Below are 22,485 nucleotides of genomic sequence, written 5' to 3'. Positions count from 1 at the left end.
GTGGAGCGGGATATTTCCTCATTATGGAACAGTTAAGGGTTTGAAAGTTTTCTGCTAAACCTTTTTTTTACTTTATTTAAGCCGCATCGTTGAGGCTTGAATTGAATGAAAGCAGGAAAGGAAGTAAAAATCTAGATTAAACTCCATTTAAGATTACATTTTTAAAACTATATCTAAAAGAACAAACAAAAAATAGTTACGCAATAAACAATTATGACAACTTTTCCCAAAACCATTAATTTTATTACAATACATATATATTTATTTATAATTTGATTGATTATTACAAGTTAAAAACCTGATCCAACCCTGGGAAGACACGTCAATTAAATAAATGATTAAATTTAATATTAAATAGTTAGTGTGTGTGATAGTTTGTGTGTGTGTGTTCAAGACTACCAAACTACCCACCATTTTTCCATTTAGGGTGGGGGACAACTCCATCAGGTCAGGGTTAAGGGGGCACAAGATCTTTAAGACCCTTTAGGAGTCTAAAGAGGTGTAGGAGACCCCCATGAAAATGCAAATGCATCAAATTTTGATCGAGAAAAAACGACCTGAACATTTGGATGTTGACCTTTTACCTCTCAGTGAAGGTTTAACCCTTATATTGCATTAACGTGGGTCAAAGTGAACCATCTCCACCACTACATATGTATTCGTGGAAGCCGTTAAGGTCGTTCACCTTGAGCCTGAGACAACACAAGGGATACTACAAAGACATTTTTCTACAGGAATCCAGGTCACGTTGACCCTGAGATAACACAAGACTGCCATGGAAATTAAAATATCTCAAATTTTTTGACGAGTTTTAAACCATACATACAGTATATTCGAGTTAAAGTACCTGGACCTACACATTGCCAGGAACCCTCAACTGTCTATCATGACAAGAAGCTCTCGTAGACCACCGACCCCCTCAAAGGTTCTGACAGAGAAACTCAAATTGAAGTTTCATGCTAAACAAATCAATGTCGCCGAAATCAGACCTTTTGGAAGCAGATAGTTATTAGAAGGGGTTGTGATTGGGTTCTGGGCCGGTGCCAAAGAGCTGCCAATCTGAGGCGGGGGGTTTCACGGAAGGGGCTTCATTTGGTATTCAGGTGGTTAAAGTTATCCCCTACAGGAAATCGCAAAGACGATGTCAAATACGGGAGGCGAACTGAAACCTCAACAATTCTTTGGTGGTCTTTGTTGAGATTTTGAGTGTTTTTTTTGTGTTCTCCTGGTTCCATCTTCCTCACAAGGATGCTGCTACTGCTCGTCCATCTGTGGGACGTCTCTGCGCAAACATAAAAGTTTCTCCTGGTTCATTCATTTGATGGCTTGTTTATTATTTTTCTAGGGCAAGATATGAAATCTGGATTCCTAGAACCATTCCGCCGAATCCAAGTCAAGCTCCTTTCAATGCGCGAGCACCATGTGACACCACCTTGGAAAGCAAAATTCTGGAAAAACAAATGTGCCGCTGTAATGAGAGGACTGTTAATACTTATGTAATCACTTACATAATAAACACTCAAGAACCGACTCAAGACGACGGTGACCCGCGGGACTCCCGGGCCAGATATCCATCAGTGACACGGGGACACGAGCTCGGAGACTTGGGATAACAATCAAAAACACAACACCAGTGACCCCTCAGCGTAAACCAACTGGGTCAACTTGTTGCCAGACGCAAAATCCAGAGCCGCCGGCAGGAAATCCAACATGTGCTGTTGACATTGCAACTCATCTGTGACAGACAAGGAATAACACTTTTGGAGAGGAAGAGTTCGACGGGAAGAGAGAAAGGACAGAAAAGACAGACAGATGTCGACACAATTTAGATTTTCTCCTTTTTGTTGGCACAGTTTTACGTCTCCGTTACTATATGCAGGCGGAGACAGAATTTCGTTCAGGTTTTTTAGGAGAAGGAAAGAACACATTTATACTCGATACTTAAACACTGTGATTTTCGGATGGATGGATGGACGGATGGATAAATGGATGGATGGATGGATGGATGAATAAATGGACAGATGGAATAATGTCTACTAGACTCCCAAGGGCAAAATGTCTTGAAGATTAGCATGAAGACGACTGTACCTGAGTTATACTTTGTATTATCTCTGGGTCAAGGTGACCCGGAGGCCCGAAAACAAACGTGTTCAAGGTATCCCTTGTATTATCTCTGGGTCAAGGTGACCCGGTGGCCCGAAAACAAATGTGTTGAAGTTTACCCTTATATTATCTCTGGGTCAAGGTGACCCGGTGGCCCGAAAACAAATGTGTTCGAGTTATCCTTTGTGTTATCCCTGGGTCAAGGTGACCCGGAGGCCCGAAAACAAATATGTTCAAGGTATCCCTTGTGTTTTCCCTGGGTCAAGGTGACTCGGAGGCCGAAAACAAATATTTTCAAGGTATCCCTTGTATTATCTTTGGGTCAAGGTGAACAACCTCCATCACTGCATATGTATTTCTGGAAACCAGGGAGGTCCTTCATCTTGACCCAGAGACAACACAAGGGATACCACAAAGTGTGGAAAGTGTACTTCGTCTTCTTCAGTTATTGTGTGTTGAAAAAGTTTTTCTTGGGGAGATTGCAGATTTAAAGCAGGGAGAAAGATCAGACAGGAAAAGACGTTTTCTGTCCTGCGGATATGAAGGTGTGGAAGTGTGAGATTTTGCACTTGAGTTGTGTATCGTAATGTGTCCTGGAACACACACGAACACGCACACACGTTCCCTCTGAGACACAGCTTCAAGATGGATTTGAACCTTAGAGTTTCATTGTGACGCTAATGTTCTAGCATCTGAATTTTTGCATTTAAAGTTCAATGTATTTTTTTTTCGAAAACACTTGTGTTGAGGCTTCAATACAAGATGGTTGTTACAGACGAGCAGTATGAAGGTATTTGGATGTTTTTAAAAGTGTCTTTTTGGACAGAGATGAGTAAGATAACAACTATACATTAAAAATAACATACATTTCCTGTTTGTTACTCTGAGGAACAAAATATCCCAACCCTTAGTCGACATGAGGACGAGTATAATTTTGGGCAAACTTTCCTTGAGCTTTATGTCCCATGTTATTGTCAACTCTACCTTCCCTCGTGCAGCATTCTTAATATCTTCGCTGATATTTCTTCCTTGTCCTTCTCTTCAACATGTAGATCGGCACCTACAATATTGCCACTTGTCCTTATAGATCCACAAACTATTTCAAATCCCTTGTAAAACTTCCATTATCATCCTTGAATGTGCTGCAAACACACACAAAAAAAAGCTTTTTCTGATTTAAATAAATATATATTAGCAGCGAAGGTACGTTTCATTCCTGAAGGATTACACTTCATATGCTTTTTAACACCTGTAATAAAGGGTAAAACGAGCCCCTTCTTTGCCTTTGGGGGGCAGTGAGCACAGCTGGTTTTAGGTTTAAGAGCAAGTGTGCGAACACGGAAGTCACTGGTGGTTTGATAAACATGCAGGAAGAAATGAATGCATATGTATGACCAGAGGTGTGTTCAAGGTCACTGAAAAATACTTTCTTGGGAGTCTGACAAGAACGTTAGCCACGCAACAGTTATCTTAAATATTTATTTATACCTTATTTGGACATGAACAGACACACGATCATCTTCAGGATTATAAACAGTGTTCTCTTCATCCTACTTTGGTTTTTTGTACAAATTTATACACGATTTGCTTTAAAGCACGATTGAGGGAGACTCCCGCCGAGGAACAGCCTTCCTCTGAAAAGAAAAAACCCGGGAAGCCTTCACACCAAAGGCAAAAGAAGACCGACAGGCTCGTCTGTCGAGAGATCGCAGTTACACACATGCACACTCGAAAGTAACACACGCACTGTGAACGAGAAGTACATCATCCACACAAAGAGCACCGGAAGAATCGGTAAAGTAAAGATAAAAAAAAGACACACAAAGAATAAAGTTCCTGAGGCGACAGCATCTGATGATGGCACTTGACCGAGGTTCAGGGATTTTTTTTTGCCAAGTCTGGTGTCAATTCAACTCACAGTCTTCTCATCTTCAAGGATTTAAACCACATTTTTATGTCAAAATCTTGCACACGTTGGCTTCAAATTTGGCGTCTAGTCATGAAAAAAAGCTGCAGGTATCGTCCCGAGGAGAGTGAACTCCGGGACGTGTGCCAGGCTTTCAATCGCGGGTTGCCAAGATAGACCATTGAAATAAACATCGCAGCTACGATGAAATCTCTCTCGCGGGTTTTTTTTTTTTTTCCTGAGTGTTTAATTTGAGCGAGACTCTCGATGTTGAGGTGGACGTTTGGCTTTCAACTGGTGACGGGCTCGGACCGGAGAGGTGTCGTCCGGGCTGTCAAAGTGTGCGACTTTGTGCGATGCATGACTCAGCTAAAGCACTTCGTTACAATTCCTGATTTGAAAACAAGTTGGGAAGTTTTATCGCTTGATCACAGTGATTCAAAAATTGTGTTTGGCAAAAACTAGGTTCCCTCATCATGAGTTCTACCTAGTGTGAAACCATGGGGTCTTACACTGAGACAACCAGGTATTGTGTCTCCACAATCAAGTTTTTTTTGTTTTGTGTGATCGATTGTATGCTGTGTTTTCTAGCTTTTGCCATTTTTTTTAAACAAAGCTATCCATGTGAGCAGCAGCGGTGAGTGAAGAAACTTAATATTTCGAATGTAATCTCTTCTAAATGACCCCATTTTCTTGGAAAACCCACTCCCTGGCAACGGTAATTACGAAGTCTACACTTTGAGAGCGACTAAGCGATTATCTTGGCCAGACACAAGATCTCTTCTGAAAACATTTACCGAAGCCTCATTTGGTTTCATTGTCTTTTGACTCTCGCAGCCAGCACTAACATGCATTCTTTTTGTGTTGTGTTTTTGCTTCTTATCTTCTCAGTTAAGAGCCAAATTGAAACAAAAGGAATGAGTGGTACGAGCCTCGACACAGATGCTGTCTCCTCAAGAGAAAGGCAGTGGTGACATCCAGAACAGCCAGCTGTGGGAAAAGGACGTGTCATCCATGCAGCGAGGGGAACACACGCTTGTCTTGTTGCATAACTGTTAAACGTCATAGGCTTCTCCACCCGACAGAAAGAGAGTCCTATATGGCACTTGAAATTCCGCGCGGTTAGTGAGACACGAGTGTAAATACCAATGTTAGTTTCAACACGCAAAGAGAGTTGAAGGTTATAGTCAAAAACATCGAAGGGTATAAAGTGCACCAAGGACCATTGAAGGGGTTGAGAAACCACACAAGGGTTTGTGGGGACACATGGGTTGTGTAGACACAGGGTTTGTGGGGACACATGGTTTGTTTAGACACAGGGTTTGTGGGGACACATGGGTTGAGAAACCACACAAGGGTTGTGAGGACACAGGGGTTGTGTAGACACATGGGTTGTTTAGACACAGGGTTTGTGGGGACACATGGGTTGTGAGGACACAGGGTTTGTGGGGACACATGGGTTTGTGGGGACACATGGGTTGTGTAGACACATGGGTTTGTGGGGACACATGGGTTGTTTAGAAACAGGGTTTGTGGGGACACATGGATTGTGAGGACACAGGGTTTGTGGGGACACATGGGTTGTAAGGACACAGGGTTTGTGGGGACACATGGGTTGTGTAGACACAGGGTTTGTGGGGACACATGGGTTGTGTAGACACAGGGTTTGTGGGGACACATGGGTTGTGTAGACAAAGGGTTTGTGGGGACACATGGGTTGTGAGGACACATGGGTTTGTGGGGACACATGGGTTGTATAGACACATAGGTTCTGGAGAAGCATGGGTTGTGAGGACACAGGGTTTGTGGGGACACATGGGTTGTGTAGACACATGGGTTGTGTAGACACATGGGTTCTGGAGAAACATCGGTTGTGAGGACACAGGGTTTGTGGGGACACATGGGTTGTGTATACACAGGGTTGGTGGGGACACATGGGTTGAGAGGACACAGGGTTTGTGAGGACACAGTGGGATGTGTTTAGAGGCTCCATCCTGTGACATCAATACCATTTTACTCTACAGTTCTGCCCCCCCCTTCCAAAACAAAATGCTACAGTACGACTTCGCTAAACATTTAACTGCACACTCGAATATCGTCAACACCAGCAAACATAGTTTTCATTAATCACACTTTTTTTGTTGCTGCTATTTTTAGTATCGTCCTCACATCGTATATCAGGCGTGTCCAAAGTGCCATTGAGTGGATTTTAAGTGGCCCGCGGTCTCAGTTATTATTTAACTGCAGATTAAAGATACACAACATTTTTAAACTCAAAATAAAATGTCAAACAAGCATTTTTTTATGATGAGATGAGCAAAACAAAATCGCCAAAAAAAGTCAAGCTGTGTCGATGCCAAAAACATTTTACCCCATCAGTCCCTGAAGAGTTTTTGTTGAACTGGAGGACGATATAGACACTTTTGTCTTTGAATAAGATCCCTGTTAATATGATGCTGCTGGTCACATTTGTGGACCTCTTTGAGAAAAGTTTGGACGTCCTGGTTCTACACAAAAAAACCCATCCATAGATGTGCACGTCTGAGTGGTTGGTCTACAGAGCCTTTAAGGAGATATGATATTGAAGAAGATCTTAAGAAGCTAAAACAGAGATCTTTTGAGGAAGAAACTCTTCTAGATATCATCTATTTTTGGCTGCTAGGAGCCTCAGTAGATTGTCATAAGTACCGCCTGAAATCTATTCAAGATGAGGAAATATCAAAATCGAAAAACGCCAGGAAAAAGGCTCGAGGAATAACATGTCGTCTTGCAGCTATTATCCAATTGAGGCGTCATATTTACACTCAAGAACCGATCGGGACAGAGTAAAAGTCAATGAACGCTCCAGTCAACACGTTGACAAGGAAGGAAACCACAGCACCCGTTTTTCTCTCGCGAACCTCCTGTCATAAAAAGGGTTCTTTAAAAAACACTCAAGAAGTTTGTTTGTTAAAGATCTCGATATCTTTTCGAAACTTCTTGAGACCTTTTTTTTTTGGTTGTACTTTTAGGGGCTCCTTAGATTTCTGATAAAAGCTTGTAATGGATAAACGGAATAAAGCTTGTAATGGATAAACGGAATAAACAACAAATTTTAGAAAAATAAATCTTCTAAGGGGAAATCCTCGTATTTAAAAGTATGAATAAAATATTTGTCTTGCTCCACTCGACTCTTAAGTTATAACTATCGCAGGGAACAAAATAAAGGGATTGGTCTTAAAAAGCACCAGAGCCTTTTGCTTCCGTTTTAGGGTTAACTTTGGAAAAATTTCAGGACACACGGCTTAAATTCTAGTCTTTCATGAGCAGAAAGATAAGAAAATCTTTGGCAATCTCTTAACGGTCATTATTAGAGTCTAATTTAAGCATCAAATTCACCACCGATTCCATCATCATAACACAAGCGACAGTTTCTCTTTGTAGTTCAAACGCACATCAACTTCCCCACACCATCTATCTACATACGTGTTTCACTTTTTGGGAGATCCACCCTTATTTTTTTCACATTCATAAGTGACATTTTTGAGCCAAATGGGACTATTTAAAGCTTTTGTGGGCTTTATAAAATGAAATGGGGGTTCAGATGCGGTCAAACCTTATTTAAAAAAAACTGTATCAGAGAGAAACCATGAACAGCCAGATTCATTCAGAACATTAGCAACCATAGCAACCTCGAGACAGGAAGTTGCTGGGAGTAGAAGAGATGGACAGGAAGTGGGTGATGAAGACAGCGAGAGGTTAGTGGAGTGTTTGCACTGTGGAGCGCTGAAAGTCCTCAAAAAAAAAAGTGACTTCATTGAGTGTAAACTTTTTGATTCCTTCACAATGAACTCGAGATCAAGCTCAGACTTCGACCGTTTTAATTCAGAAACACAGAGGCTACACCCACGCTGACTTATAAGCCTTTGGTTCAATTCTCATCTAGTCCAGAAAGACCTATTTTTTGAGATTTGCAGATCTTTGGGTTATTGTTTTACAGCCAGGGAAAAGTTACTGAGAAAAAGCCATCAATTATACTGTATTTTAATCATTTAGACTAAAGTTCTTCAGCTTGTATCTGTTACTCTGCATTAGTTCTTGGTTGTGTGTACTCGTGGGTCATGTCAGGACATTTCTATTGAGTTTTTTTTGGTGCATTCAGCTTCAGGAAGTCACACAAATGTTCAACCATCTGCTCCTTAAGAGCCGTCAGCGTGGGTGAAGCCGAAGATTGTGTTCATCTGTTCATCCATCATCACTTAAACAACGACGACAAGCGGTTAAATAAAAGCCACACCTTTTCTTTTTTTTTATTCCCACAAAGCTAACGTGGGCTGATGTGTGACTCGCACGGTCAACATGGCACGAGAGATTTTTGCACGCAGGTTCCTGATTGGCTAGTCGCTCTGATAACAGGAGGATCTGTGGTGGACTCGGGAGGAGACGGAACATGACACTGCACACAGAGTATCTACACGATGGCGGACAAGTGGCTGCCTTTTAGCACAAACATCTAGTCACTGCAACTCAAACCAAAACATCTGCGGAGAAGCTAACGTTTCTGGCAGTGGGAACAGAACTGCTCAACATCTTCAACAACTGGTTCGAAATCCCTCCGGGGCTCCCCGAGGTCATCATTCGGGAGGAGTCGCCGGTTTCCAAGATCAACTTCGGGATTCCTCGAGCGGTTCGATTAATTCCTCCAGGATTTCCCTTCTGCCCGAGATGATCCATGAAAGAAAACAAGAGAAGACGAGGGGGTTGTTTTGCTTCTCAGGAGCCGGTCGTCTGTGGCAGCGTTGGCATGCTGGTTGAAGAGTGAGAGAGACGGGATCACAGTTCAGAGGTCATGACGGGACGCTGTGGTGTCTGGAGCCGGTCAGAGCCCAGAGCAGAGTCAGCTGAAGGGCCGCCGTCAGCCACAGAGAGGGGCTCAGTCCGGACGCCCCGCCACAGTCGGGGTCCTCCTCCTGGTGGGAGACGAGTCACATGTGATGACAAGAACAACACACTCCATCCTTCAGACCTCTTAGGTTTTCTGGTCGTCTTAAATACTTTTAGTGATTCAAAAACATCATTTAAAAAAATGATTTCGTTTTTTCAGCTCATTTCTAAATATACAGATTTAAACCAGAAACTAGAAATAAATTACAATTTTATTATTTGAGAGTGATTTGATCTTTTTTTGAAAAGGGATTTCGTCACATTGATATTTATTTACTATTTATTTATTATTATTATCATTTGAAGATGATTTAGATTGATTAAAAAGGTTCATGTGAAATCTAATTGATAGAAATAATCTAATTTAGAATTAAATAAATCACCTGTTGTTTAGTAAAAAATGAAGGAAATAATCTAAATGTTTCATCTTATTTCCAAATGTACAATATTAAACTAGTGAACAGCAATAAATTATTAATTAATCTATTATGGGAGTGATTTTACAATTTGAAGTATCTTATATTTATTTATTTATATATATAAAAAAACATTTAAAAAACATTCATTTGATTACTCGTCTTTTACTCATAAATATTATTTAGATTCAACAATTTTACAAATAACGTATAAATTAACTAAATGTTAGAAGTGGACTTCTAAATTAGAAAAATGCATATGGCTCACAACATTTTGAAGAACATTTGCCCTACCTTTAAGGACAAGCACTAATTCAAATATTTATTTACACTTACATTTAAGTTGCTCATCAAGTTCAAGTGAGTCTGATTGGAGGTAATTGGATCGAAAAAAAAAATAGGATTTTGTACGTCGTCTTAATAGCTTGAGCGTCTATTTGTACACTTAAACAAACTTTATTGAGATAACTCCACTAACAGTCGACAATTTAACGCTTGCATCAAGTGTTTTATCTTCATATTTTAAATCTTTTAAGGAGAAACTAACAAAACAGTTTAATAAATAAATGCTTTTTTTGTTCAAACCTCTAGATTTTAAATCTTATTGAATCTGTTGTTGTGAACGTGTCCTTGGTTTTCCTAAGAAGATCTAGTAGCTTATTTTGAAGCCAAAATCCCCCCCAAGCCCTCCTGGTTCTCCTGAACCTCACACGAGAAACACGGAGCAGGAAAGAGACGCGTCAGGCAGACAAAGACAGAGACCTGGATGCAAACGAGAAGTGAAAGGTCTGTCTAAACTCATGTCGGCGGAGCAGACGCTGAGGTCTTGGATGGGCAGTGATGGATAAATGAAGATAAGCTCGGGGTTCAAAGTGAGGTGATGATGTCATGGCTATGACGATGGGGGTGCGGGAGAGGGGGGGACAAACGCATGATATTAGTTGAAGAGAGGAAGCGTTATGGGACTGACCCGAGACAGCACATGAACAGTGGCAGCAGTAACATGAGCAGAGAAGAAGCCAATGGGGAGCCAGCGCTCCGCCGGCACAAGGCCTCATCCTAACCATCAACAGCCAATCACAGAGCAGAAGAGAGAGAGAGGCATGCAGCAGAAGAGCAGCAGGTTAGAAGGCAGCAGAAAGAAACAACACATTTTACCAACTGTGTGTGAGCGTTTCATAGTTTCATTAGTTTAAAATTGAGAGAGAAAACACGTTGAATCTTTAATAAAATATTAGTGATGGAGCTCAGACGTGTGCACAAAGTTTCTGAAAGTCCACGTGACATTTGTTAGTTGTTGCCTCCTTTAGTTCTATGGTATAACTATCTGTCTTTATATCACATGTCAAGAGTTTTGGGGAGTTTGTAGAGTTTGTGCTGGCCTGCTTTCCATTTCTTAGAAAGTGGAACACTTGGTTGTAAACATGTCATTTGACCTCTGACACTTTGTGGAAGCATGAAACCTTTAACCCCTGAAACTGGCATTTCAACAGGGTTTTTCCGACAAGGAAACTTTGTCTGGCCTTTTTTTTTATTCAAGTATATTCAAGTGTACTTTGAGTATACTTTTCTATATTAAATATGCAACAAAATTAAGGTAGTGTACTTGAAATGTACTATACCTGAAAATAGTACCCTGATGTATATATATACTTTTATGCAGGTATACTACAGGAAATGTACTTCAAGTACAATATAATACTTTTTTCTTTGGGCAACTGTATTAATGTCCAGATGTAAACTGTGCAAAGCATTATGGGAGTGGGTTTATTGATTACATTCTAGTCCCTCTCATAAAGGTTCAGCTACAGAAACAGAAAAACAATAACAACATAATATTGTAGTTTTCTATCTTGCTTTGATGTTCAGTGCATCTATTGTTACAAACGACGCATAGTGACGTAGTATTCATAACCCAGGAAACTTAAGGTTGCTGGTTCAGGTCCTACGGGAGTCTGTTAAATGTAGTTATATAACTACCTATTACATTAGTAGTATAGTATACTTCTTTAACCTAAACTAAAGACCTAGAACACTGGTAGTATAGAGATATCTTTACTTTAAGTTATACGTCTATTTCGATTACACTTCTTGAAATATTCCAATTTAGTCAAAAGAAGTACTACATTAGAAAACCTTTGGTACACATCAAGTACATATGCCTCAGTATACTTACTAAACTTTTTTTTGCTGAGTGTAGTCCTTGAACTCATAATCCTCCAGTTTAACTTCTAGGTGTGCAGATACTAGATAACCACGCTTCCATCCGGACCTGAACTTCTTGTAGAGTTTTCTAGTGATTGCTAATATCTTTTGCTACCAGAGATAAAAATGTGCGAGTGTTTAAACTGAATACAAACGTTGACCTCGTCTCTGACAAAAGGAATCGCACAATAACAATCAATCACATTCCCTAAATCAGCTTATTTTTCTCAGGAAGTGACCCGTTTGAGTTACAAGCTGGAAGTATCACTTCCCGCCCTTTGACTCCGGAGCCACATTTGTCTTGGCGACGGAGTCAGAGGCGTCAGGGCAGCAGCCTCCAGCACCAGAATCCAATTAGACCGGCTTCTTTCAACGACTTAGGAGTCTAATAGTGCACCTTTCAGAAACTTTACACGTCACAATTCACGCGCACCAGAGGGTTTTTTTAACCGCCTAAAAAGAAACATACGTGTTCGTTGTTATCGAAACACACTGCAGGTCCTTTCCGGTACCGAGGATTCTGGGCCATTTGGCAGGGCTCTGGACCAGTAGCTGGGTGGTATCGTCAGGAAAAAAGACAGGTTTGAGCCTTAGATTACGAGACCCTCTGAGTTAGAATCAAAAGGATACACTGCTGCTCGTCCTGGATTAGAGGTTTGGTGTCGCAGGAGGAGCAGGTGAGTTTGGCGTCGGCAAAGATGAAGACCAGGTTGGTCTTGGGCAGTTTTTCAGCGTGGTAGAGTCTGTGGAAGCAGAAAATATTTTTAAAAAAGGACAAAAGACAGTTGGAATTCTGGGAATTTATGAGCCTGAAATAATCCAAGTAATGACTCCACGTGCAACTCTTGACCTTGGACTCTCAACCCTCAGTTCTGGCCCATTGTCTGGTAAGTACCCCGAGCTCCCTGCGGGGGGACGCGGACCCTCGCTGCCACCCCACTGTCCTGCTCGAAACCCACATGTCGCCGCTGCACAAATGATTTTTTCTGCCTTTTTATGGCGCGTCGTTAAAGAGAAACGTGTGCGGCTAATGCGCAGGAACGCCGCGCGGCGCTGCAGGCCAGCAGTCACTCCATTAGCCCGGCACGAGGGGGCCTTTAAAACAACGGCGTACGCTGACGCACACATGTGCATGGTTACACACATGAACTTACAAGAACAGTGGTTCACACAAGTGACCGACTTCACGGAAGTTTTATTACGCGCCTCGTGGGGTGGTACTTTTTTTTTTTTTTCCACTTCTCTGACACATCACAGAAACTCTTTGACGGCGTGTGTGTGTGTGTGTGTGTGTGTGTGTGTGTGTGTTACCTAGAGCAGTTTACACAGTCCACCGTGCCTCTGAAAGACAAGTTGTTGGTCTCAAAGTAGTATTGTGTTTGCTCGGTGATGCACACTTCTTTATGCAGGATGTCCGAGGCATCATCCTCCACTTCAGCTGCGGAAGAAAAACACAAACTTTAATCGATCAGGTTTGAATTGAAGTTTAAAACGAGGCACAATCGTCATTATTCGTTCTCTTTTTGTCAATAAAAGGTTTTCATTCGTTGACCAGGAACTACTTTTTGATCCTGAAACACCGACTTGATTTACTGCTTTTGCTAATTCATTTGATCCTGCAGTGAGTGGATCCCAGCTGCCGGCAGAGTTCACATCAACAGGTCACAGTCAATAAAAGACGCACACTAAATTCACAGTCACTCAGGCACCTGTGGACAATTACACCCTCTAATCAACCCACACGCATGGTTAGTTTTATTTTGGTGGGTGGGGGGGCGAGAGGGGGGTAAAAACCACAGTGCATCCGAAACAGTCGCTCGAGATGAGTCTTCGATTTACCTGCATGCATCAGACTTGGGAATGTCAGGCCGACCAGTAACTGCTGCAGGACGGACCTAGAAGACGGAAAAAAACGTTTATTATCAAAACATTTTCATCCATATTCAGTTTATACTTGACTGGAGTCATTTAGGAAACACAGTACAAGCAATTTCCACATCAGTTTTACCCATATTGGAAGTGCATTTTTTTTCCAACACTAATAATCTTAGTTGCTTATCTTATCTTAAAAATTAGCATCTTTATAGGTCAACATTAACATTGATCTACCTTCATATAAGAAAAAACGCATCACATAAGAGGCCAGATTTTGGAAAGGTCTGTTAAAATAACTTTGTGAGTTTGTGAGTTTTTCTTATATTATATGTAAATATTATTATGATTATGTTATCATTTCTCTCTAAAATTCCCTCAATCACTCTTATCTGTACATTTATACCATAACTTTAGTTTTAGTTATTTTGGTCATTTGTTTGTTTAAAAAGAAAAAGTTTTATCCCTTTGTAAATTGTTATTATAATGATCAATAAACATATTTTGGAGAAAAGAATATAATAAATAATAAAATAGAATAGTTTTGCCTCGGTGATACAAATGAATTTTTAATAGAATCAGAGAGCAATAAAGGTATCTGATTAGGCCAAAATGTAACTTAATTGTAATTGTATTAATTTAATTATTTTTATACTTACACTTATATTATTATATTTAAACAGTATATATATAAAAAAAAACATATAAAAGCAAAACGAAAGGTGTAAAACAACAACCCATAAAAAGGACAAATAAAATAAAAGGAAAAGAGAAAAAAGACATTCAAACAAAGATCTTTAGGAAAATATATGTACAAAAATGCATGATAAAGAAATTACATTATGATCGGCAGTTAATTAAATTGTGCAATATTTATTTACATTTATATTAAAAAAAATAAAAGCACTACGAGAAAAAATATATTAAAAAAAAAAAATCTTCAGGAAAATATATGTAGTGTTGAACTAGTAACATTATTCATCAACGTCCAGTACGGTTGAAACTAACAGAAGTTCTAATATCTCTTATTGTTGAGTGTTTTAGAAACGAGGTCAAACATTTCAAATCCACTCCTGACAAGCACCTGGAGACTCCGCTGACAACAGCGAACATTAAACCAGATGTTTTCATCTAAAATATGGACAAATTCAGTGTGTGGTGTTTCCAGTTTTTATCATCAAAATGTTGATTCAGCAAATCACGAGGTCAAGGAGAGGTGAGACTTCATCTTGTTATGAGTAAAACATGACCAGAAAAAAAAGGAAATTCAAGTTAAAAGATTTTTTTTCTCTTCCTCAAAATGACTTCTACTCGTTCTGGAAATGAGTTTGGAGCTGCACGTCAAAGTCCATCTGATAGTACAGGACTCTGGTAATGACATCAAGACAGTGAGGCAGAAGAAAAACTGCCCCCGGAAACTGATCTGGAAACAATTCAAGCCTTTACCAAAAGTCAAACCTTCACATGGTTTCTGTTGGAAGCGGCTTACGTTGTGCTCCAACACATATTTTGTTAATAACAATAACAAAAACACAACCAGATGAAGCTGGCGGGAAGAGGAGACTCACCAGGCGGCTGCAGTCGCCCACCAACCCACGCTCAGAAGATCTCCGATCGTGGGCTGAAACAGACACACAAACAGTGATTAAATACACAACAAATGTTGTGCAGGATTAAGATGATACCCTCTGAACATCCTGCTCGTGTTTACAGAGACAATACTGGACGACGGGACCTGAAGGTCCGGCCAGGGATTTTATTTTTCTCCCCGCTGAGAGGAAATTAGAACGCCGTCCCTCAACAGACAGTAAATATGTAAACAAAAACAGCCAATGAGGACGTAGACACACAGCTCCAGTAAAAGTCCCGACATGCTGGTTTGATCACAGCTAGCATGCGAGGGTCTTGTTTTTAGCGATGAGGCGTTGAGTCAAGAAGATGTTGTCGGCAAATAAATTACAAAAATAAAAAAATCTCGCAACACGCTGATCATGTAACATGGCGCAGAAGTGATGAAAAGCAGCGCACATTAGTTGTCGAGTTAGCAGAGCATGCTAATGCTGCTTCTCTTACTCCCCCTCCAACGTTTTCACCATGACTTCTGCTTCACTTCTCGTCTCTTCTCTCCAGATTTATGGCTCCCCTGTGAGTGCAGCTTTGTGTGTGTGTGTGTGTGTGTGTGTGTGTGTGTGTGTGTGATAGCTCACTGCTACACGTATATGCCTACATGTGTTTATACAAGTATGTTGCCTGTATATGTTGGACAATCCGTATATAATGTACTTATAGAGGTGAGTGACACACACTCTGCTACACAATTCATGTGTATACAATAGTGAGGGGCAAGTGAAGCATATTTAAAAATGTGTGTAGCAATGAGTTCTCTAACTTACAGGTCCCCAACATCCCCATACCAAGCCCCCCACTAAACGCTGTTAGTTTAAGGCCGGGGACTTTCCCAGTGTATTTGTTTTTCTTTTATTCACTTTTTAATAGTCAATATTCGTTAATCATTTCAGGATATCGTTGACATTTTTATGTTTGTCTGATTCAGCATTTTTTTTAAAATTTTGGATGGACATGTGATCTTGGCTTTTTGAAAAGCAGAATCTTTCTCGTCTTTTTTCCGTCATAAACCTGTCCATTTCCTGCTAACCAGTGTTTTGGATCCTAAGGAGAACAATTAATTGTAAAAGTATAGTAAAAGTATTGGCCTGTTGCCAAAATCTGTATTGGCCTTTTCCTTCTCTCGGATAAAACGTCACTTTCCCTAGTAACTAGTTATTACCAGTGACTACTAGTAACTAGTTACTAGGGAAAGTAACTTAAAGTAACCAAGTTACTTTTTGAAGTAACAAGTAACTTAAAGTAACCAAGTTACTTTTTGAAGTAACAAGTAACTTAAAATAACTGAGTTACTTTTTAAAGTAACAAGTAACCTAAAGTAACTGAGTTACTTTTTAAAGTAACAAGTAACCTAAAGTAACTGAGTTACTTTTTAAAGTAACAAGTAACTTAAAGTACCTAAGTTACTTTTTAAAGTAACAAGTAACTTAAAATACTTGAGTTACTTTTGAAAGAAGTAACTAGTAATGAAACTAAGGTACCATTTTAACGTAACTTGCCCAACACTGCTGCTAACTAGCTAGCTACAAGCTAACAAGCTAGTATGACACAACATCTGAAATCATCACAGGTGGTGTGTTAAGGTACAATCGGAAACCTGAGAACACGATGATCAAGAGAATTTGCGCAATGCATGTTCAAGGCAAATGCAAAAAAATTAATAACATGTTTATATTATATAATATTAAATACCATACCCCCCCCTGGACCCCCACACACACACTTTGAAATCGACTGCTCTAACTCACCACGTAGACGGATCGCAGTCCCGCGGCCGCCTTGCTCTCCTTCTGAGGCTCACAGAGCGACTGGTAGTCGTAGGTCTTCTTGAAGGTGTAGAGGGAGTCGTTGACCAGGTTGACCATGAGGATCGGGTCGATGACACCGAAGAAGCGACCGATCTAACCAGTGGCAGAGAAAAAAGATCATCATCTGTCCTGGAGTCGAAGCAATGTTGTGGAAATGAATCAAGAAATAGCGGAATTTGATAAAATTGAATGAAAAGTTGGATACAAATGAACAAATAATTCCATCTGTTTCTTATCGAGATGTTTGGAATCATCTGTTGTTCTCTGTGGAAATGATTAGTTATCAAATCAATCAACTGATCATCACAACTCAACTCTTCAAGTCCTCTTTCCCTTTCACTCTGTATCTCCATTACCATTCTCCATCCAGCACATGTCTAAACTATCTCGCCTAACTTTCTTTCCAAACATCTCCACGTGAGCTGTCCCTCTGATATACTCATTTCTAATCTTTTCCTTCCGTGTAACTCCCAATGAAAACCTCTTTGTCTTTATCTTCTAACTCCTCTTGTCAGTCTCAGAACCTTATAAAGCCCAACATCCACCTGTGCCTGGAAAATATATATTTACTTTTTTATTGAAACCCAGGTGTCATTTTTATTAACGCAGATGCGTAACAGACAAGAAAACTAGTTTATTTCATTCATTGAATTTCTCATTATAATATGTCCTTAATTTTACTTAATTACTAAAGAGCAAGAAAAAAGTAAAAAATAATAAACTTAATTTGAACACTTTTTCCATATTTTCACTTGTTACATGGTAGTAGGATTTTGGTGAATGGACCCTTTCCAAGAATCAAAAATAAATCAAATTTTGTCAGGACTCGCAAGCTCGTGACCTTGGCTCCTCCAAAGGTTTGAAATGACTGTGTTACCTAAATGTGACTTAAAGAACCAGTGTTTTTGTAAGAACAAGTAATGGTATGATGTGTTAAACTACAACTAGGATGATCATGAATCTAGATTTTTATATAAGAAATTGGAGTAAATTAAAAAAAAAGCATATAATATAGTCTTAGAGGGGGGTTTTCATCAATAAAATGGAAGAAATGTAGCTAAAAACAGGATTTTTGAGCCAAGAGAGGACATAAGAAGGTGTTTCATACAGAAACTCCAACAATAGAAAGGAGAGCGACAGTTTAAGAATAATCCCGCGCCTCAGTGAACTCACAACACGCGGTAAATCAAACCCAAACTAGGACGATGTGCTCGGCTATAATCTGATTAACACAGTCCACCGGCCGGTTGTAAATTCCGAGCCGGAGGAAGTAGTTTGTCTCAGTGTTTCAGAGGTGTGACGTGTTTAAGTACTCGTGTGTCCACGTGGGAGAATGTACCGTGAACATTCATCTACGTGACGTGCTGAAAGACAGTTTGGATGTCAGGGAGTGTGTGTGTGTGTCTGTGTGTGTGTGTGTGTGTGTGCAGGCGGACGAGGAGGGAACTTGATAGCTATCGACACAACAACCCGCGAGGATCTATAAATCTTCCGATCCATACGGAACGAGGCGGCCTTCTCCTCTTTCCCCGTACAATAACACAAATAATGAACTAACAGTCACAGACCCGTTGGCTTCAGACTCCCCGAGGAGAAAGAAAAGAACATGCTGAGGGCTGAACGGCATAAAAAGGTGTAACAAGAGGAACTCTTTGCTTCTGTAGGATATATGATGGAGGGAAGGCAGGACCTCAGGTCTTTTAGCACCGCTGCCAAACTTCAGAGAGACGCTGATTTATCTGGCGCTCGCCTCGCACTGATCAGAGCGCTCGGTGACGGCGGACTTTTAGATTTAAGACTCGTAGATGTTGCAAACCTGGAACGAAGGTACGTCACCATCTAGAGGGGGATTCGTTCGTTCAGTAACAGACTTTAAAAATGAGTTTGTCAATGAGGTTCTTTTAACACTGTTTATCTGCCTGTTGTATATTATAAAAATGTATATCGGTTATAACTGGATTGAGAAAATTCATTTTCATGAAGAAGACAAGAAAACAGTTCATTCAATCCCATTAGTGCTCTTGATCATCTGGACCACTCATGGGTAAGGAGCGGCCCCCGGGGACCACATGTTGCACTTTGACAGTATTTATGTGGTCCTAATGATGTCAGAGTAGAAAATAAAGAAGATGTTTTTATGTTTGAATTTATTATGTATGTATGTAATGCTCTTATAAGATTTTCCATCACATGTTGGCTCTCAGTCAGGATATAATGTGGCCCTTGAGGACTTGACTGACTTTCTTGCTCGGTTACTACTGGGTTGTGCGAGCACATTTTGAAACATGACTGTCACCTGCTGTCCAATTGACCTCATTAGAATTAGACTATTGATTTCTATTCGTTTCATAGATATGGAAGTAAATAGATAAAACTATAAGAGCACTCAGACTGCGCATACATCCACCAAGGTTAAAGTGTAAATTCACATTCAATATGATTAGATCAATGATTGATGATTGAAGAACTCTTGGTTCACAGTAAAGGCAAACATCCAGTTTCAAAAGTTAATTTAATGTGGAATTGCAAAAGCTGCAGTTCATCAACTGTCCACTTGAGGCTGGCTGACAGAAAGAAATATTTCCCATTTTGAACGTGGTTGACTTGACTGAGAAGCGATCTGTATTTGCCATTGTAGCCTCAAATAAATGGCCATGGTTAAATCGCCCAATCATAATCCAACACGTTTCGAACTCTACCTCTTGTCCTTAGCCTGGTCTAATCGGTGGACTGCATTCCCAAGATGGCGGACACCACGGATCGACCTCAAACTTTTAGTCCAGTAAAGTTACAGATACTTCATCCATATTACAAATATTGACATTTCTCTCATGTTTTTTAAATTAAACCTGGCAAAGGTTGTCTAAATATGTCAATAGAAACTAAAAGCAGATCAAAACAATAGAGAAAAACTAAAACAGGCAGAAATTTGATGTGTTCCTCAACACTAATAACAAAACATAATCCAACACACTGATCCAGATCAGCCCCTTAAGATGTTTGGATGGAGGAGTCTGGCCGGAAAGAGCAGCCCTAAATAAATATCCATCTGTTATTGACTCCGAAGTTCTAAATAACCACAAGCACTTCAACATCTGCTAAACAACTGAACAATGAACTGGTTCAATTTTTTCATCCAAACATATTTCATTAATTTAAATCATAATTGTTTTTTATTTATTTAAAATATCCAAATACAATATATTCCGGTTAATTCAGTTAGACAGTGATGTATCCACACATGCCTCAGGACCCTTGTTGGCCCCTCAACACACTGCTGTCTCAGCAGAGAATAACCCGATTATACCTAGTAACGACCCCCCCATCCTTTCTATGGAGATGATATTCAGAGTCCCTCTATTGGACGTCTAAGTAGGTTTTGTGCAATGTGATTATATAGCTTTGATTATATAGTTAGGATAAAATAGATCAAACAAACTCATACAATAAGAAAAATAGGCCAAAATTCACAGTGAAACAACACACACATTTAGAAAACAATAAAAAAGTAAATATAAACCAAATTTTGGATGGTTGACAACATATTAATAATGAGAATATTGAAATTAAATTATATAGTCAAATAACCCTGTTTTATAATATTTATTAACTCTTATTTTTTTCTTTTCTCTTTCTGTTTTCCATTTTGTCTTAAGGTTATTTTACAAGCCTTCTATTTAGATGAAGGCTCAACAACTCAAGTTAGCTCAGTGGTGTTAGGTAACTAGTGTATAATGACAACCCATGGTTAGTCTAGGTTAGAAGAGTTTTACCTCCTGCAACACTGCTACTTCATAGACTTTTTTACTAGCTTTCTTTGACCAATTTCTCTCACACCCACACAACCCACTCCACCTTGTGTTATCGCAACATCATTCCGGTGAAAACACATGGCAGGAATGTCAGCGAAAAGCTTCTACAGTGGCTTCCAAATAAAAATATGAAACATTCTATCCATTTTTAAAAAAAAATTGATATCTTAATGTAATTATTCCTAATTATAAGCTTCCTTCTAAAATTGCAAGGCCTATAATCCACCTGAATTGACCCTTTTCTTTTATTTCCCTCTCTTTTTTGGGTTATTATTTTGTAACAGAAACTTTTTTTGCAGTTTCATTGCTGTTTTTGATTGTTTGGTTAAGGGTTGACCTTTTACAATTATATAATTTACATTTACTACTCTAGTACAACACTGCAGAAAACCAGAAACTGTTTCCTTCAACTGAGTAAAAATCTCTAAACTTAGGAGAATTAGGTCACAACATGATCTGGCGGTTGTAATCCAGCCGCTCTAGTAGAAGAACTCACAATTCCCTGATCCTTAAAACTCTTCACTGGCTGCTAGTTTCTTTCAGGATCAACTTTAAAATTCTGGTTCTTACTTTCAGAGCTTTTCATGGTCAGGCTCCTCCTTACATCAGTGATCTGATCCAGCCTTACACCCCAGCTAGGGCTCTGAGGTCGGTGGATCAGAATCTACTGATGGTTCCTGAACACGGTTCAGGACCAGAGGAGAGAAATCCTTCCAGGCTGTTGCTCCTAAGCTTTGAAACGATCTTCCTCTGTGTTTGATGATCTACTGACTCCTTCAAGAAACATCTTAAGACATTTTTATTTGTTCAGGCTTTTCCCTGATTCTCTGGAACTCCTGTGTTCGTCTTAAAGTATTTTAACTGTGTATTGTTTTTGATTGTTAATGCGCTTTGTGACCCTGGTCTAGAAAGACACTTTACAATAACTATTACTTACTTACTTACTTATTTTTAAAAGGTTTTTCACAGGTGTAAGTAACAAAGTGAAAGAATGTCTCACCTGATCAATATATCTATCTTGATTGGACATCACGAGGAAGCCTCCATCGTCCAGAATGATGCAGTCCACATACTGAAGGAACCGTCACACGTGTCAATATTTACACATCGCTGATACAAACAAAGAGTCTCACCATATCGTTTCGCTGACATCCGCAGATCTCGTCGTTGCACTTGACCAAGAGAAAAAAACAACATGGACATGATTGAACAGGTCAGTCAGGAGGAAGGTCGGGTGTCAGACAGGCGGGACTCACATTCGTCCTCTGAGTCAGGTTGATGAAGCTCGCCATCCAGGCACTGATGTCCAACTTCACGCCGACCACTGGGATCAAACACAAAGAGCCAGACACGCTACATCATGGGGGACCCCTGAATAAACTTCACTCCCTCTACTTGAAAAATGCTCGCTTGGCTCCGGATCACAGCAGAGTGGACACGTTTGATATGTGGTCCGTGTGCATGCAGTAATGTGTACGAGGACGACAAGACGGATGAGAGGAGGAACTCTCTAGAACAACTGCTTGTTTTAGAGGAAATGGAGACATGCTTAGAAGTGTTTCTGCGTGTCTTTTTACCGGCAGGCTTGAGTACTACATCGTTGATGTTGAGGTCGACCACCTTGCTCACGAGCACCGAGTCATCGCTTGATTCTAGACTGGCTGCAAGAAGAAACAAACGTGAATGTTCAGCCGTGATTCTGACACACACACACACACACACACACACACACACACACACACACACACACACACACACACACACACACACACACACACACACACACACACACACACACACACACACACACACAC

General features: G+C 40.1%; 1 protein-coding gene across 2 annotated transcripts in view; it reads right to left on the bottom strand.

Annotated features, from left to right (window-relative positions):
- Positions 1-3,567: 3,567 nt before the first annotated feature.
- LOC148084030 (voltage-dependent calcium channel subunit alpha-2/delta-1-like) overlaps positions 3,568-22,485 on the bottom strand; it is an 89,435-nt gene continuing 70,517 nt past the window's right edge. Inside the window, exons 28-39 of one of the 2 annotated variants that reach the window (XM_087787294.1) lie at positions 22,249-22,332; positions 21,928-21,995; positions 21,805-21,843; positions 21,672-21,743; positions 16,800-16,952; positions 14,994-15,046; positions 13,393-13,448; positions 12,865-12,991; positions 12,184-12,296; positions 12,023-12,105; positions 10,319-10,407; positions 3,568-8,958 (exon numbers count right to left, since the gene is read on the bottom strand). In XM_087787294.1, coding sequence (XP_087643420.1) covers positions 8,922-8,958; positions 10,319-10,407; positions 12,023-12,105; positions 12,184-12,296; positions 12,865-12,991; positions 13,393-13,448; positions 14,994-15,046; positions 16,800-16,952; positions 21,672-21,743; positions 21,805-21,843; positions 21,928-21,995; positions 22,249-22,332 — 974 coding nt within the window. In that variant the 3' untranslated portion in view covers positions 3,568-8,921. The remainder of the gene's footprint in view (positions 8,959-10,318; positions 10,408-12,022; positions 12,106-12,183; positions 12,297-12,864; positions 12,992-13,392; positions 13,449-14,993; positions 15,047-16,799; positions 16,953-21,671; positions 21,744-21,804; positions 21,844-21,927; positions 21,996-22,248; positions 22,333-22,485) is intronic. The other variant, XM_087787293.1, reaches the window with a different exon arrangement.

This window comes from Callionymus lyra, chromosome 3, assembly GCF_982586985.1.
Source record: "Callionymus lyra chromosome 3, fCalLyr1.hap1.1, whole genome shotgun sequence".
NCBI classification, from domain to species: Eukaryota; Metazoa; Chordata; class Actinopteri; order Syngnathiformes; family Callionymidae; genus Callionymus; species Callionymus lyra.
The sequence above is the reverse complement of the archived record's forward strand: the minus strand, read 5'-3'. Positions and strand labels throughout refer to the sequence as shown.